General features: G+C 48.3%; 1 protein-coding gene and 1 pseudogene across 4 annotated transcripts in view; both read left to right on the top strand.

The window, feature by feature from the left end:
- Ikzf3 (IKAROS family zinc finger 3) overlaps positions 1 to 12,541 on the top strand; it is an 81,422-nt gene extending 68,881 nt beyond the window's left edge. For 3 of the 4 annotated variants that reach the window (XM_006533204.4, XM_006533205.4, XM_006533206.4), the window contains 2 exons: positions 108 to 224; positions 9,465 to 12,541. In XM_006533204.4, coding sequence (XP_006533267.1) covers positions 108 to 224; positions 9,465 to 10,165 — 818 coding nt within the window. In that variant the 3' untranslated portion in view covers positions 10,166 to 12,541. The remainder of the gene's footprint in view (positions 1 to 107; positions 225 to 9,464) is intronic. The other variant, NM_011771.1, reaches the window with a different exon arrangement.
- On the top strand, positions 3,343 to 3,466 carry Gm25106 (annotated as a pseudogene).
- Positions 12,542 to 18,434: the final 5,893 nt, after the last annotated feature.

Here is an 18,434-nt window from a genome sequence, read left to right as displayed (position 1 = left end):
GAAGAACAGGTAATGACAGCGCTGTGCATCTGACCTGTCGCTTCTTCCCACCTGTTTCCCATCCTCCCATTTACCAGTGTGTTCTTCTCCCTCTTCTTCCAAACCAGCAAGTGTGGAGGCAAGACACATCAAAGCCGAGATGGGAAGTGAGAGAGCTCTCGTCCTGGACAGATTAGCAAGCAATGTGGCTAAGCGAAAAAGCTCGATGCCTCAGAAATTCATCGGTAAGAACACACGGCCCTCTCTTGCTTCTGACAGCAGACACCTTGGATGAGATAACACAGAGATGTCGACTACCCTTGCTTGCCTGGCTCAGTCTGTTAAAACAAGGCTTCTTACTCTGTGTGATTGGTTCACTTTGGCGGCTGTCGTATATAGATGTAAAAAAAAAATATTAACTCAGAAGTCTTAGCTAAAGAACAGGGGAGCATTTGGTGTTGTTTCTTAGACGGAGTTGGTGTTTAAAACTCTGCTCCTTCCTCTTCCTCCTGAATGACATCTGTTGCATAGATTTATGCAACTTACACCAGTAAAGTGTCCAAGATAGCATCTTGGTAAAATTTTGCAATGATATGTTACAAGTTGGTTCTGTTAGCATGCTCTAACCCTTTTTTTTTTTTTACGTTCTAAAGAATATCACCATATTTTCTTGAATTTGATTGAGAGCTGGCTTTAGCAGAAAGTTGATGGAGAAAAATGTGGATTTAAATAACTCAGTTTGACTTGATCACTGTCTTACTGAAGTTAGATTTTTATGTCGTTGGTTTTCACATTGTCAAAAGTGTCATGTCAGACAATTATGCTCAGACAAGTGTTGGGTCTTACAAATGGTGGGGCTATTTCTTTATTTGCCCAGATGTTTAAATATTTGTGACCATAGTGTTTTAAAATAGATTTGTAGCTGGAAATTAGGAAGCTGAGTTTGAGTGTGTCCATTTTATTATAAGTTGAAAGTTGGTGGTGTTGAGCAAAGGTAGTTACTATATAAAGAAAAATCTACGTAAATAAAGAAAATTTCCAATAAAAGAAAGAAAAGGAAAAATCTTCCTCAACACGGATAATATTTTAAAATTTGTCAATACCTTTTTGTAAAGCTGCTTCTGACTTTAGTCTTCTTGTATTTATTGATCTTAGTGGCTTTTACACACACCGAGTGCCTGTCTACTTTTGCTTTGTTTTGTTTTGTTTTGCTTTGCTTTGCTTTGTTTTGTTTTGTTTTGTTTTTTTGAGACAGGGTTTCTCGGGGTAGCCCTAACTCAGAGATCCGCCTGCCTCTGCCCCCTCCCCATATTGCTGGGATTACAGGCAAGTGCCAGTACCTTCTGGTTTGCCTGTCAACTTTTAACTCAAAGATTATTCGGGCCTAAGTAACACTTTATAAGTAGACGTTCAATTGAATTATATATCGAAAGAACCCATAGATTTTGAAATGATTGAAGTTGGTGTTTCTGCTTATTTATTTTATTGTTATTAGCTGGATATATTCTGTGTGGTTTTTGTCACTTCAATAACAAAATGTAGCACAGGCCTTTAATCCCAGCACTCACAAGGCAGAGACCATTAGTAGATCCCAGGGAGTTTGAGACCACCCTGGTCTACATAGTGAGTTCCTAGCCAACCAGGGCTATAGAGAAACCCCCAAGGGTATGGTGGATTGTTTCTACATTCTCAGCGCTTGGGAGGTAGAGGCCAGAGCATCTGGAGTTCAAGGCTATCCTCATCACATAGTGAGTTTGGGGCCAGGCTGGGCTATATGAGAAACCCTGTCTTTAAGAAAAAAACTTAGCAGTCAGTGAACCCATCAATAAATCCCATCAGGCTGAAGTTGGTGTGTTTTGGTTTATGGAGATTTGTGTCTTCTAATCATTTCACCTCCCCACGAGGAGACATGACATGGGAAATGGAGTGACAACCACAGAAAGATTAGGCGCATCGGACCAATCAGGATGCCAAAGCATTACTCGGGTATCTTCTGATCCACGTGGATCGTCAGACTCTAGAAATGGCTGACGCTGATGTGGGAGGAGCACGGGATGAGAGGGGCAGGGGAGCACAGGTAAAGCGTCTCAGTTCCAGCCCCATTTTACTCAGGGAATGAAAGTTCCAGAGAGGCTCCATCATCCCGGCAGTTTGGGACAGTTGGCTTAAATATACGGCTGAGCAAAACCCTACTACTGTGGTAGAGGTTACTGTGTGTTGCCATTGCTGTTGCTGTTGTCATTGTTGCTGTTACTGCTGCTGCTGTTGTTGTTGTTGCTGCTGCTGCTGCTGCTGCTGTCATTGCTGTTCTCAGGTCTCCTGTGTCCAGGACCACTTGGGGAGCCATCCCGGGCTTTCTGACCATAGGATTTCAGACCTGCAAACTCATAGAAATCTGCAGACTGATTTCAGTCCGGAACCTCACTGCAGCAGTGGGCTTTGAAAGGTCTGGTTTCTCCTTTTCTGAGCCAGTCCATCTTCTGGATTGTAGGATCAAGAACTCAGGAGAGGTAGTGCTTTTTATTTATTAGTAAAGCTTGTTCTTTGATGGCTTCGTATTCTTTTTTTTTCCATTTTTTTATTAGGTATTTAGCTCATTTACATTTCCAGTGCTATACCAAAAGTCCCCCATACCCACGCACCCTTCGTATTCTTTTAGTACCTAATGCATTCCAGTCACTCTTCCCTCTGCTCCCCACCCCTTGCTAGCTGTCCCCTCCCTTCCCTGCGTTTCTCAGCCATTTAGACAATCCTTTCTGGGTCCCTGCTTACTCATGGGAGAGTAAACTAACTGGGGATGAAGTGACTGGGGCGCCCCGAGAGTCTATGGGAACTGAATTGGAAATGTCAGGGAGAACCAGCTCGTGTTTCAGAGAACCTGGCCATGTGACTTTGCAATCTCTTCTCAAGGCTCTAAGGATAAAGAGTTCGTGTCATACACCAGGGTCCAGCTTTGACCTGGGTTTTTTTGTTTGTTGGTTTAGAGGGTGGCTCCTAGGGGCCTGCAGTGATGCAATGGTGTGAGCACCCGGCGATGTGATGTAAGCACTCTAGTGAACGACATCTTAGTCTTTAAAGCTTGTGTTAGTTGGGTTGGGTTCCTTTTTTTTTTCCCCTTGAGGAAAAAATTCTTAAAGCTCAGACTCCAGATCAAATAATTACATGCATCTACTTGCTTAGGACAGCACTGTGCAGCCTGCTCTTGTGTTCATTCATCATACACAGAGTAACCTGGGGGTGGGAGTGGGGGTGGGGTATCTCTAATGCCTGTAACCCCAGCACTTGAGAGATGGAGGGAAAAGGTCACCTTCTCAGTGTCAAGGACAGCCTGTGTGAGACACTGCCTCAGGAAGCAAAGACACAAATGTTTCTCAGCCTTTTGCTAAGATCAAGTGTAGTATCTGTTCTTATCAGTTTAATATCTGATACGTCCTCTATCCGAAGAGAATATATTAAATGGACTTTTGGAGAGGAGGGGGGAGAGGAAGGGAGAGACAGAGAGAGAGAGAGAGAGAGAGAGAGAGAGAGAGAGAGAGAGAGTATTCTTGTTATGGGGGCATGCTCATAATCTTCTAACATTAACTTGTATCCTAAGCCTTTGATTATGGGATTTTTATTTTAGGACACACAAGAGACAAGACAGATCTCTGTGGTTCTGTACCAAGAATTCTGGGCCAGGTAGAACTAGATAGTGAGACCCTGTTGTGGGGTGGGCTGATGGACAAGGATGAAGACCAGAGTTCATTACTCATCCCCCCCACCCCCCAGAACCCACATAAAATCTCTTGTAATGCGGTCAGGAGTCTCAGGAGCTTGCTGGCCAACCTCTCTCGCCAAATTGGAAACTCCAATTTCAGTGAGAGACTGTCTCAAAAAATAAGAAAAGAAAAAAGTATTAAGGAAGACACCCTTAAGGTGGACCTCTAGTCTCTACTTGCACATGGGTACACACATGGAGACACACTCAACAAGGTATATACATCCATACACACACACACACACACACACACACACACACACACACACACACACAGAGGAAGAAAAAAATGAAGAAAGGAGGAAGAGAGGAAGCAAGGAAAGAAAATCCATTGTAAACGGAAAACCCTTGGAGCATCTAGCTGAGCTACACATTGTGCCTGAGAGCAGTGAGGTCCAGAGAAGGAAAGCAGAGCACCCCCTGTGAGATGAGGGATGCAGCAGCATGAGCCCAGGCCAGTGCTCCCCTCCCTCTACTCTCCCTCCTCCCTTTCCTTTCCAAGGCACCATTTTCTGAAGCGCTTTGTTGCCATGGAAATGGCACCAAGTGAAGAATGAGTCAATCCCTTTCATCCTTGCAAAGTGTGCACCCTTTCTCACACCAGCCCTCACTGCCCTGCCCTGAACGGTGAAGGCAAAGGTCAAACAGAACTTGGTCAGTGGATCCCTTCCCCTGCAGGGGTGGAGGCCCTCATCGAGGTCAAGATGATCTCTTTCCAAGGTGGGCTTGCTTTGCTTGTAGCATTCTGGCTCAAAGCTTGTCCTGTGATAAACAGTGCTTGACCATCCTTTAGGTCAGGCTAGCCTCAGATAGTTGGCCCAAAACAGAGGGCAGATTTCTCTCCCTCAAGGAAGGGAAACACAACTTGTTTTCCTGGTTTTTCTCCCCCGACCCCACCCGGCAAACAGAACTCACCACATGTGAGTTACTTTATTAACAAAAGTTCTTGTGTTGAAAAGAAAATGAAGACAAAAAAAAAAAACTTTGTCAGTGGCAGTAAATGTGTGTGTGAGGTTTTGACACTTCTGCAAGCAGCATCAGCTCACCCACTTTGGTTAACAGAGCAGCAGGGAGCAGGTTTAACACCTATGTCCCTGGTTCCATAGACATTGAGATGTTCTTAATTAAGGCACATTCTGTTGGGAACCTACAGAGAAGTCCTTAGACTCAGGAAGGACAGACAACCAGAGCACCAGGGAAACACAGCTTAGATAAAGCAGGGCGAGACCCAGGTCAGCTTGATACTGAGGCAGGGGAGCTTTGGGCAGCCAGAAGTCTGGTCCCTGAGAGCTGGTGGTGGGGAAGCCCTGAAAGGTGGCTGTTCTGTGTCCAGAGGGAAGAACTGTCTTGGCTGCCTGGAATTCCTTATATCCAAGCAGTGTGTCACAGATGACAGAGACCTGGCCTGCAGCTCCAGCTCAGGTCTCCTCCCCATCAGTGTTTATACTTTCTTCCCTTCCTGCTGCTGCCTGACTCCCTCATGTCCTGAAAGGAGTGTTAGTAACTCCAGTCTTCCTTAAGTTGAAATCAGAATCACTACCAAGCACCAAGTACCCCACTTTTCTTTCCTATCTGCCCTACCTTTTTTCTTCCCTCCCTCCCCTCTCTCTCTCCTTTCCTTCCTCCCTCCCTCCCTCCTTTCCTCCCTCCTTTCCTTCCTTCCTTCCTTCCTTCCTTCCTTCCCTCCCTCCCTCCCTCCCTTCCTTCCTCCCTCCCTCCCTCCATTCCTCCCTCCCTTCCTCCCTCCCTCCCTCCCTCCCTCCCCATCTTCCTCCCTCCACCTTTCTTTCTTGACATGTGGTTGCAGTAAAGTGAGTGGGAACAGCCATGGTACATAATAGGAAGCAGCAAGAAACACACTTAAGTGACCTGAGGAACTTCAAGACTCAAATAATCATCCATATATTTCCATTGCCCAGCGTTGACTGTAATATTGGATTTGCAGTTTGTCTGGAGGTCAAATCATTTTTGCCTTCCTCTTTAGATAATAAAACCCCCATAAGTTGCTCCCAGTGGAGTAGAATCCCCAGAACTTGCCTCTCCTGGTCTAGCAGTATAGCCCAGTGGCCTCTGCCCAGCCTCCCTGTGCTCTCCCTTCACTTCTCTCTGGACCCCCCCCCCTCCACTTCCAGGCAGGCCTTCCTTCCCAGATTCCGGGTCTGGATGCCCTCCCATCCCTGTTCCTGCTCCTCCCTGTGCCCATTCTCACTCTGCACTTCAAGCCCGTGCAGTCTTCTACCCTTCGCTGTGGCTGCAGTCCCCTCCTCCACTTCTGATACCTGCTGATGATTGTGAGAATTAAACAACAAGGAGCCATGGTGGCTACCACTCGGCCCTCTGCCCTGTCTGTGAGAACTATCTCACTGTGGAGGGCTGAGCCACCATGAGCAAGAAAGCAGCCAGCATGTGCTAAGACGTGACTCTTAAATTGCAACCATGGTCTGGTCACCATGGACAACCTTGGAAAAAGTGAAGCAGTTTGAGGTCTCGGTTCCTCTTCTGTCAGAGACAGCAATCCACCTTGAAAGCTTTCAGCCTTGAAGGGGTGGCAAAGTGTGGCAGTAAGCTTAGTCTGTAGCACAAAGCTCAGTACTGTAGGGCTGCAATAAAAGTCGCTTTTATCATTAGCATCTTATATGCAATATATAGTGGCTCTTGACCTTAGACCCTGCAGACAGAGCTCTAAGTCTGCGTGCCCAGTCTGTGCATCTAGGCTCCCAACAACCTTGTTCCCGTTGCTTCAATACAGGCGTGCCGTTACTCACTTGAGAAATACCAAAATAGAGGTTAGCCGCCTTTAAGAAGGTTTATAAGGAACAAGTGGCCCAACCAGGCAGCCTCTGAGTCTGCGTTCAGGATCATTTCTGTCTTCATCAGAAGAAAATCTCTATGAGCTGCCTTGGAAGCAGTTCTACTCTTGTGGTTTGCCTAACCTTTCTTATGAGTGTATTACTAAAGAAACGTGAGCTATTGGCTTCTCAATTACTGTAGCCTACCCCTTCTGCGTTTCATACACATTGAGTCATCCGGTCTGCAGGTGACTGATAACCATCTGCAGCGATCAGGTTACGGTAACTGGGAGATGAGGGGATCTGATCAGAGTGAACTGTGTGCACGTGAAGATGTGGGGCGGGCGCTCCCCTCGTCGAGTTGAACAATGGTCTGCATTAAACCACATAACTCCCGTCACCTGACTCCATTCTTCCAGGGCTTTGGTCTCCCTTCCTGTCTTGTCTCTTTCCACCTGTGGTATCCCAACTGTTCGCTTTGAGGTGCTTCGGGTGGTGTGGATGAGAGGGGAGGTGGTGGCGTGCCTACATAACCCTGGAAACTTCCCAGAGCCTCTCTGTCATAAGAAACAGTGATTAGAGATCTCCTGGTACTTAGGGAGGTTAGCAGAGCCAGCCACACTGGGAAATGACCTTGAAAAGATTAAGAAACCAGATTTCATCAGCCCTGTGCCGTTTCCAGGGGAACGGGTGTGGGTGAACTTGGTGTTTCCTGTTCTCGGTGTCATTGATACAGGCAGCCATCATCATGAAGGAGAGAACCAGTCTGGGAGCTGGGAAGAAAACCCACTGGTTACTTTGGCAAACTTGTACATTCTTCTGTGGCTTCCTAGTGAGTTGTCAAGTTAGGGCTTTTTCTTTTCTTTTTCTCAAATATTAGTGTAGGAAGTAACAGGTCCACAAGGTCACAGGGATGCAGGGTAAACGCATCTCAGATCTCCTAGCTGACCTTTCTGCCTCCCCGCCTTGGTCTGGCACATCTTACACATTGCTGTTCATTGATCACGACCGTCTTTCCTCAGAGGCAGGTGACCACTTGCTGCGTGTTTGAATCCAACCACACTCTATGGCTGGTTATTCAGAATGCCTATCATTTGGCCCTACTGTATGTTTTCCAGAGTCCTCTGTTTGATTGTGGCCCTGGGATCAACCCTAGGGCTTCACACAGATAGACAAGCACTCTGCCATTGAGCTATAACCTCAAATCTGTCTTTAACTTTAGAGACAAACATTCACAAAGCTGCCCAGGCTGACCTTGAACCCCCTTTGCAGCCCAGGCAGTCTTCCATCTGGTCCTCTTCCCTCGGCCTCGGGAGTAGCTGGGATTATAGGCCTACCTCTTTCTTTTTGTTTTGTTTTCCAGCTCTTTCTTTCCCACAATATGGGATACCTGGAAACACACAGGACATTTGTAAACTTTGATCTCTATGAACAGAAAACCCAGGCCATTGAGGTGGCTCAGCAGATGAGGGCACTTGGTGACAAGCCTGGTAACCTGAGTTCAAAACCAAGGTCCCACATGGTGGAAAGTTAGAACTGAGTCCCACAGTTGTCCTTTAACCTCAACAAGCATGCTGTGGCACACGTGTGCCTTTGGACAAAGCAAATAAATAAAAGTAAGAATACAGGAACGAAGGGAGGGAGGAAGGAAGGAAGGAAGGAAGGAAGGAAGGAAGGAAGGAAGGAAGGAAGGAAGGGGAAAAGAAAAAAGGAGATGCCAGCATGTGCCAGGTGCTGTGTATGTGCCCAGTCCTGCCCTGAGTGCCTTCCAATGACCCTGTGAGGAGTTACTGTGTTCCTTTCACACAGGGTCACACAACTAGTAGACAATGGAACCAGAATCAAACCAGCCCAAACTAGCCCATGTGGCTGAAGCCCGTCTCAACTACCACTGTTACCCCAGTGTGTGGCCATTACAGTGTGGGGCTCTGTGAAGTCTGAGAAACACCTTCTGTGGCTCTCTCTGCCTGCCTGCATCTTTCAGCCCTCATCTCCTCTCCTCCCTCATACAGAGCAATCCTGGTCCTACCAGTTCATCAAGTAACCCTTCTCAAGAGTTGAAATTTCCCAAGAATTCATTTCTTTCCCAGAGTACTTCTGAAGTCTTGTCATCCCCTTAATGTTGCAATATACAGTTCATACCAAATGGCTTCACTTTGCCTGTATATAACACCTTACAACACACACACACACACTTTTAACAGAAGACAAGGTCTTCCCTTGGTTCAAACATCAAATGGGACATTTAGAATAAAACCACAGATAGCCTCCGTAGATGAGCAGCCTTCTGTGATGTCCACGCTGTAGCTTGTCTCCAGCTTTTACCCCTGAAAGTCTTGTGTCTGCCCTGCAAGGGTAGAGTCCACTCAAGAGCAGAACCTGACTCCTCTGATCCCTGTGTTTTCTTATGGCACCATAAGTAAATTAGTAAAAAGTAAATTAGGATTAGGAGACAATCCTAAGCTATAAGCCTCAAGCTACTGAGGCTGATCACTGACGGCTCTATTCTTTGCAGTACTCATTACAGTGGAATAGCAGTTAGGATGGCGCCAGTTAAGGGACCACACAGTGGCAGAGCAGAGGCCCCTGGCTCCTGACAGCCCACCCACCCTGAGCCGGTCCCACTGTCTTTGCATCCTGTGCCCACCCCCTTCCTCCAGTGGGCGCACCTCATGACATGGCCTCACCTAATGGCATCTCTGCCCTTCTCCTTTATCCACTGGCTTAAATTAACAAGTCAACCATGTACAGCACCCCTAAACATGTGACTGATGTACCCCCTGAGACTGTGTGGCTGGGTGCCTCCCGCCCTGTGGCTGGGATCCAGTGTGCAGCAATCATAGCTTACCCTTCCCCTCTTCTGAGGGACTCTGGGAAACAACTTTCCCCACTCTGCCTCCTGCTGTTTCTTCTGTAACCTCCCCTCCTGCTTGTTCCAGGTGAGAAGCGGCACTGCTTCGATGCCAACTACAATCCCGGCTACATGTACGAGAAGGAGAACGAGATGATGCAGACCCGGATGATGGACCAAGCCATCAATAACGCCATCAGCTATCTAGGGGCTGAAGCCCTTCGCCCCTTAGTCCAGACTCCGCCTGCTCCCACCTCTGAGATGGTCCCAGTCATCAGCAGTGTGTACCCCATAGCACTTACTCGGGCCGATATGCCCAATGGGGCCCCGCAGGAGATGGAAAAGAAACGGATCCTCCTGCCAGAGAAGATCTTGCCTTCTGAACGAGGTCTGTCCCCCAATAACAGTGCCCAGGACTCCACAGACACCGACAGCAACCACGAGGATCGCCAACATCTCTACCAGCAAAGCCACGTGGTCCTCCCCCAGGCCCGCAATGGGATGCCTCTTCTGAAGGAGGTCCCTCGCTCTTTTGAACTCCTCAAGCCCCCTCCCATCTGCCTGAGGGACTCCATCAAAGTGATCAACAAAGAAGGGGAGGTGATGGATGTGTTTCGATGTGACCACTGCCACGTCCTCTTCCTAGATTATGTGATGTTCACCATCCACATGGGGTGCCATGGTTTCCGTGATCCCTTTGAGTGTAACATGTGTGGCTATCGAAGCCACGATCGCTATGAGTTCTCCTCTCACATCGCCAGAGGAGAGCACAGAGCCATGTTGAAGTGAGCATCTGTCCTCAATGCGAGGGTCAACATTGTTTTTTAAAGCTGATGGTAGCCTTATCCAGTAGACTGAACTCAAACCCACAGTCCCACCCAGTTCTGTTAGCTCTCAATCATGTCCACATGAACAGTCAGGGAAATAACTGTCTTCATTCAGAAACTGTTTGCAGAGCTATCATGTTACTCTGTGAAACCTCCCTTCCCATCAGTTGAGTTTGATGGGATTTAAAAGCCAAAGAAGTATCTGGTTCATTATCTTTTGTAGCAATAGACAGCCATCTACTGGAGCTCCCGGCCAATTGGAACAGTCCTCCGTGGGCCGCAGGAGTCATTCACTGGAATACAGCAGCCATATGTGGAAAAGCCCTTTGATCCTATGCCCAGATCCACACAGCGGAAGAGCCGCCCAGCTGCCCTTGCTCTTGGGCACCAACACAAGGCAGAAGCCTTAGCGTGTAGTCCCCCTCCCTTCACGTTCTAACAGCAAGGAAGAGGTGGCCGTACAGTAAGGACCTGCTGATAGTAATGGAAGACCCTATTCTTGGAGCATCAACCCACTTCCTATCAAACAAAACTGAAGCCACCTGAGCAAGGACCCTTCTCCTTTACCTACGGTCACAAGGGTGAACCTCAGATGATTTGGCCTGAGCCAGACCCTGATCCTCCTGCCTCCGTCTGGAGGAAAATTCTACTCCAGAAGAACTGATGCGTTTAAATATTGGGTATCATTGAAACCGCAGAGTCATGCACCGAGGGGTGGTATTTGTCTCCTTTGATTGGGATTGGTAGAGCAAGTGGTGGGGACATAGTTTAAGGGTACAGTGCCTGCCAGGTACAACCACCACACCAGGGGGCAAAGAGGGAAGAAAGAAAATGGAGGGAAGAGAGGTTGGCTGAGTAGAGCGTGTAAGGTTGACTGGTTGGCAACCCTTGTCACCTTGGTGGAGTACTGGCTGAAACCCCAAAGAACATTTGAAAAGTGATTTTTGGCAAAGGAGCCAAAATGTGCTGCTTAGTTCCCCACCACCTCCCACCCCACAGGCGTGAGATCAGGGACAGAACCACAGATGTTCTCTCAGGACGGTGTGACATCACACTCTCCTGGGTTAGAAATGCATGGTTTTTATTATATTACTCTATTTTCAAAACAGGGTCTCCTGGTGCCCCGGCAAGCCTCAAACTCATTGCTGGCTGAAGCTGCCCAGCACTCTGAGCCTCCTGCCTCAGCCTACAGAGTGCTGGGTTGAGAGGGTTATCAGCACCGTGGTGTTGGGCTTCTGCTGTCCTAAAGAGGAGCTGCCACATCCCACTGAGAGTCTGGGAAGGCTGATCTTGTTCTGTAGATAGACCAGGTAGTCACCTTTGTCACACAGGCACCAAGACATCAAGATTCTTGGAAAAATGCTCCATAAACAAGCACTGGAATCGAGGCCACCAACCGTGCTTGCCAAGCTCATATTTGCAACTAATTGGTTAACTCTAAAAGACAAATGGCCTCAACCATAAAATAAGAGTAGCATCCAAACCCTCTTGATGGTCACTTCTGGCTTTGATACATGATTATTCAATAGCCACAGGTTTTTTGCTTTTGTTTTTGTTTTTTTAACTTCTTGATGTGTGGGCATTAAGCAGACAAGTCTGCGTGTGAGAATGTGTTTCATATGTCTTTGATGTGAAAATATAGTTGTGTTAAGTTTTTCCTTCAGCTACTGAGTCATGACCATGAAGGAGGCGATGAGGGGGGACTAAGGACAGGAAGGGTTTTGATCATGCAGTCGTGTATACACGAGCTGGCATCTGCAGCAGCCGTGTACACACGAGCTGGCATCTACAGCTTCTTGCCGGAGCCCTTTTCTTCCTTTCCTTTTAAAAGAACTTGTGTTAGGGAAAAATAAGTTCTGCTTACAGGGACGGCTTCATGGAGCCTATTTACAAATTAAGAGCTTAGCTTTTATGAACATTTCTGCCAGAGCCAGGAATCCCAAATTCCCGGTATGTTAGCATTTTCCTTCTAAGGGGCTTATGGATTCGGCTCTTACTCATTCATGTATACGATGCCAGTAATTAAAACATTCCTCCTCAAACACACAAATAGCTTAGCCTGCCTTGTAGCATGGTGTCTGTCTCAGGGTAAGGGGGGTGGGTTATGAGATTCCGTGGCAACAATTCTGTGGCAACAATCCCGTGTCAGCTTAAGGGCTAGGTGTCTTCAGCACATCTCTGCATCTCAGCAGAATCGGATGTGAGCTGCACCACATTGTTCATGCCCACTGTGAAAGAGGACCTGCCTAGTCTAGGCTTGAGATATCTCACATCCTGTTGTCTTGGCGGGGAGAGGGTGAGATACAAAGAGAGGGCGTTGGGAAGCAGGGACTAGAAAGAAGAGATGCAGAAATGGGGGGGGGGGCGTTTCCACCATAGTGCTGTTGAAATCAGCTGCAGGGGGGCAGACACACATGGGCATGTGTACATGCATGTGCGTGCATGCGTGTGTGTGTGTGTGCGCGCGCGCGCACACACACACACACACTTTGTCATCTTAAGATGGCGGACTACCATTCTACCAGCCCAGACACCTCTCCAGATCAGACTCTGTCCTGTGACTGTGGACCTGATGGTTTGCACCCCACTCCTGAGGCTCCTTCTTTGAGTGATGTGCACACAGAGCCTTGACCTACACAGAAGCTTCTGTAGCCTGGGTAGGAAGGAGCCCTCAACTCCGAGGGCCTGTGGAGCTTGAAGACCTTGAGTCTGGCAGTTGAGGCCAGTGGGGTGTCGTGGTTAGCACCGCCTGTGCACGTGATCCGAGCACTACCTAAGGGCCCCCCTGATGGAGGTGGGGGCTGAGATGAGAAAGGGAAGATCTGCATCCTCCGTGGGGCTGTGTAGTTCTGGGGTGGCTTCAGCTTCCTTATACAGACGCCTCTGCCATGAACCCTGTGGATCTTGCCTTCCTTTCTCACCAGCCCTCTTATAAGCAGACTTCCACCACACACCGCAGGGTGGGGGGGGCTGCGATTTGGGGACCAACCAAACCCACAAGAAGTTCCATTGCAGCCAAGGTGACAGAGTTGGGGTGTGAGGGTGGGCAAAGAGTAGAAATGGCTCTCCAAGTGTTCCTCGCCATGAGCTGAAGTGCGGCACAAAGCTGAGTAGAAGTGGCCTTCCATGGCCGCCCACTATTACCAGAGAAGAGGGGAAAGGCCCCTGATCTTCATAAGCCTCGAGTCATTACCCTTGCGACAAGCCAGCTAGTCTTCTCTCTGCCGCCCGTTCTCGGCCCTTCCTGACTTCATTTCTGAATCCACCCACCACAGATTTTTCCACCTTCTATGTGCTTACCACGCAGTTTAATCCATCCATATTCACACACACACATATACACACTATATACACACACAGACACACACACACATATACATACTACAAACACACACCACACCACACACCCACCACACAGCCACACACATACACACACACACACACACACATACACACTACACACACATACCATACCACACACACACACAGACACACATATATGCACACATCACACCACACACATATAACACACACAGATACACACTACACATACACACACACATAGCACACACACACACTACACCAGATAAACACCACACAAACACACACACACACCACTACCACCACCACACACACACATACACACATAGCACACACACCACCACCACCACCACCACCACCACCACCACAACCACCACCACCACTACCACTACCACCACCACTGAAGAAAATGGCCCCAGGTGTCTTCTGCAAAGAGAAATATTTTAAAACATAAAATCTTAATTGAAATATATAACTAGCAAATGTCACATTGACATAAAAGTTTTCTGAGAAGGTCTACATTACCATCCCCCTCAGCTTCTTTGTCCCCTTACTGAATGTGAAGATTGTAACACTTTGAGAGGGAAAGTCTTACTTCCAGGCTAGGGTGCAGCTCAGCACAAGAATGTCCGCCTAGCACTAGCACGAGAGAGGCCCTGGTTTCCAAGCCTGGCTGGAAGAGAAAGAGATAGACAGATGAGAGCTGATAGATAGATAGATAGATAGATAGATAGATAGATAGATAGATAGATAGATAGATAGATAGCAACAGACAAATTGTAGTTTTGAAACATACCCCAGAGCAGGCAGGAAGACTATGGGAACAAAACTAGTCTATGGTCCTCCCTATAAGGTCCATTGTCCTCCCTGTAAGGTGCACGCCACTGAAAGGCATGCTGGTCTCTAGTAAGGCTTGGAAATCTCTGTGACAGGACAGACTTGGGAACGAGCTTGGGCATCTTTGAGGATGCAGAAGCCTTGAATTTAGACTTCTGCAGTCAGGAAGGAAGAAGAAAGAGTGGTGGAAGAGGATATATATTGTCACATTTCAGAGGACAGCAATGCTATCTCATGCAAAGGGTTGTTTAGGATACTTCAACAGACAGTGATTCCGGGCGTCACGATTGGGGATCTACACTCTTCATCTGAAACCAACACCTGAATCTGGGTCACCCTGGGGTTGTTCTCTAAGAAGACAGGACCGAGCAGCCGTGGGGATGGGCAATAAGGATAGAGTTGGGGACCACAGTTTCTAAGGACAAGGGACTTGGAAGAGCCTAGAGGGCAGGTGTGGGCTTTGACCCAGAGTGAGCTCAGAGCGTAATGGAAGTCTCTGTCTCTTGCCTTACCAAAGCTGTGACCTCCATCACCCACCAAGCCATCACCATGCTAAATAGGTGTTTTTAGGAAGAAGTCGGATACACCGTTCCCCTAAACCCTCCAATGGCAGACCATCTGATCCACTGATACCACTCGGTTGTTATCCAAAACTGGAACATTCACGCTTTGATTTTAAAATGAAGGTCCTAATAATATCCACCTTCCAGAGTTTTGTGGAGTTGGCTGCAGTCTTGTCTGTAAAGTTGCTTTGGGGGAAGGGAGGTTAACACTGTGCAAGCGTAAGGTTTCTACTGTAGCTTCCTGCATCTGGTTCGAAGGACATGAAAATGTTCAGGATCACACTGGGGCCAGTGCCATGGCAAACGGAGGCCACCGATGCCTAACTAGCAGTTTCTTAGTGTTGTGTGGCATAGAGCTTAAGAATCTGGAGCCGCTGTAAGTGAGCCACATACAGCCTTTCATGGCCTTTCACCAGGACAGTAGAATAGCTTTGCTCCCTCCATGTCTGTGAGACTACAGCCATTAGCCCTCACAGTCTTTCCAGAGGGTCCCCGCCCTCTTTCACTCTAGGGAGCCCATTCCTGAGAGCCCAGAGAGTAGTAGCCCCACTGGGTTCCCTACCTTTCTCAAGCACAGCCCTATTTCTTTACCTCCCAAAAAGAGACACACATTTTTAACATGTTAGGGAAGTGGAGCAGCCTTTAAAATTGACCGGTGTGGCAGCCAGTGACTCATCGATATGAGACCTTTCCAGGCTCACTGGCAAAGCCCTTCCTGCTTGGCCTGCCTCTGTGGATTCACGGAAACCAAATTACTGTGGGTTGTGAAGAATTAGCAGGTCATTTGAAAAGCAGACATACCTTCACCCAGACTGTGGTTTTTATATGCTCAGTGAGCCCCCGGTGGGGGGGGGGGGGGGGGAGGCGGGGAGGAAGGATCATTTTGGCTACTGGAAAAAACCATAGCTTATTTTTAATTTCTGGTTGTCAAAGTCACCACATGTGTGGTCTGTGAATGACCCTCACCTGCAGAGTTGACGAGAGAAGAACAAAAGGAGGCTTGGAGCTCAGGGGACCCTCACCTAGAAGTTACCACAAGGCCTGTGCTATCAGCCTCCCCCTGCCTGTGTTTCTCAGAAACATCCCTTGCACTGGTGTCTCTCTTCCCTCCTCCCTCTAGAGATTTACCTGAATCCCTCCATCAGGATTCAGGCCTGTACTCCCCACCCCATACCGTCTCTCCAAAGTCCACTTTGAGTGAAGCCCTTGCTAACCTCGCCAGAATGTAAGGACTGCATCTCCTGTATAAAGCAGCTTGCTAGTATTGTCAAGTTTTCTTTACTGTGTTTAATTTTTTTTTAACAGTGATAAATAAATATAATCCTGATGTGTTTAAAATTAGTCCTGGTGTATGTCTGTCATTTGTCATGGCTCCTGTCAGAATGTCCACAGGACATTCTGCCCAGAGGAATATTTCCATCATTTTGTCTTAGGTTTTTCTTAAAGTCTAAGTCTCAAAATCAGTGGAATTACCACAGAAGTCTCACCCCAGGCACACTGCTGAGCCTGCTATGGTGCACCACTGGTCTCTGAGGCCATAGCAGGGTTCTGGATCTACACAACTCTTTGAAATTCACTAGGGATTCCAGTGGACAGGGACATACCAGGAACAACACCCCCAGAACATCTCCCTGATCTACATTGCTTCACCACCCTCCCCTCCAACAGAGAGCCTTTGAGATAGGCAGGGAAGTCAAGGAAGTTCTCAACTGAGGCTCTCAGAAACAGTGAGAAACTCAAGGTTGCACTCATTAAACTCAGCCAAGTTACATACAGTCTGTAGATACTCGGGGACCCAAACTTCAGTTGAAGTGTGGCATGGGAGACTCCCAAAAAAGAATGATACATCCCTGCCTTATTATCCAGTGTTTACTCAAGACAGTTGGAGGGGTACGACTGCTCTAGCCTCCTGCCCAGTTCATATAGACTCACCCAAAGGCATGTAGAACCTAGGCCCCTCCTGGATCACGTATAGCCAAGGATAACCCTGAACGCGATCCAACACACAAGCCATCAACTTAAACATGAAGGTTTCGATGCATTTGCTCGTGCAGTTCTCGGATGGGGACTTTGCAGATGATACCATCATATCATGATGTCAAAAGGTTGGACACACATGTCTGCCTCGGGGCTTCTGCAATTTGGATTTAGTAAGTTCAGTCCTAAGCAGATCAGTGGTGGGGTCAAACAGCTCTACCGCTGACATGCTTGAGGACTTAGAGCAGCAACTCCTTCAGCGCAGAAGAGGATGGAGAGCAGCCTAGCCTTGTATGTTAGAGTAAAGCATTTAAAAGTAGCTTTCCCTTAGTCAAAAGCCAGACATATATGTGGACTTCCCCAAGCCCACTCCCTCCCAAGCAGAATCAGCTGCGGGAGAGAAAGGGAAGACAAGGAGGCCTTGAACTCTTTTTCCGAGGAGATGGGGGAGGGGGTATTCTTTCCAGCCTAAGTTTCCCTAGCTCCAGGGACCAGTGTTGCCTTAAAGGGGTGATGAGCCCAGCAAGAGAAGCCACCCGACACCTGCAGACTTCCCCACCCCCAACATCACTGCACAACCCAGGCCACCTGCAAGTTTGAAGGACCCAAACCTCCACCTGCAAGCAACTGCCACCTGAGGGCAGGGAGGCCAAGGACCAAGTTCCTCTCCCTCCAACCCATCCTTAAACCCCCAGGGCATTAGAGTCCAGACTGCCAGGATTGGCCCGAGGTAAGTGGTAAAGTGGGATGGTTCACCCAGGCCCTAAGTTCTGCCCCTGGAGCATCCCCGGGCAGACGGTTGTTTGCATAAAAGCCAAAAGCCACTGCACCTGGGCTGGGGAGGCCCTCTAGGGAGGTGCTCCTTGGCTTGGGGGAAAGGGGGAAGGAAGGTGTCATGGAAAGTCCCTGAAGGACACGGGTGTTGAGTTTGTTGCGGTTTTGTTTTTAACTCTTGTCTTGACCTGTGAAGTCTGCAGCTGCCTCCCTGCCCCCAAATAGCAGAGCTTTCCCCCCATATGTAACAAGCACAAGGAAAAAGGTCTCCGATGGAAAGAACGGAGGTTAGAGTGCCTGTGAGTGATGTAACCTGCCACCACCGCCACCGCCGCCCCCTACCCAGTAGTGAGGGGGCAGGAAGCCCCAGAATCTTTTTCCCATCAACCCCACCACCACCCCTCTGCCCCCTGGCCCAGAAGAGCAGCCCAGTCAAATAAACCACAGCTCTGGATGGGAACCAGGGGGGCACGTGCTACCTCCTCCCCCAACTTTGTCCCACCACCAGCTCAAGCCCCATCCCACCCCCACTGGAATGACATTCTCAGCCTTTCCTGTGTGTGTTTTAGGGAGAGAGGACCTCAGCAAAGCTCTGGACAGCTTGGGTGCTGGTACTCATATTCCGGTCTCAGTCTTAGCCTCACGACTTGCTGTGTGACCTCGAGTGTTTCACTTTCTGGACTTTAATTTTCCCTGGAGTCGTGAATCTTTCCGATTTCTTTGGGCTGGGACTCTAAGCTCAACGTCAACCCCATTGCT

The sequence above is a fragment of the Mus musculus genome, chromosome 11 (assembly GCF_000001635.26).
Source record: "Mus musculus strain C57BL/6J chromosome 11, GRCm38.p6 C57BL/6J".
In the NCBI taxonomy this organism is placed as follows: domain Eukaryota; kingdom Metazoa; phylum Chordata; class Mammalia; order Rodentia; family Muridae; genus Mus; species Mus musculus.
Note: the sequence above shows the minus strand (reverse complement) of the source record. Positions and strands in the feature narration are given on the sequence as shown.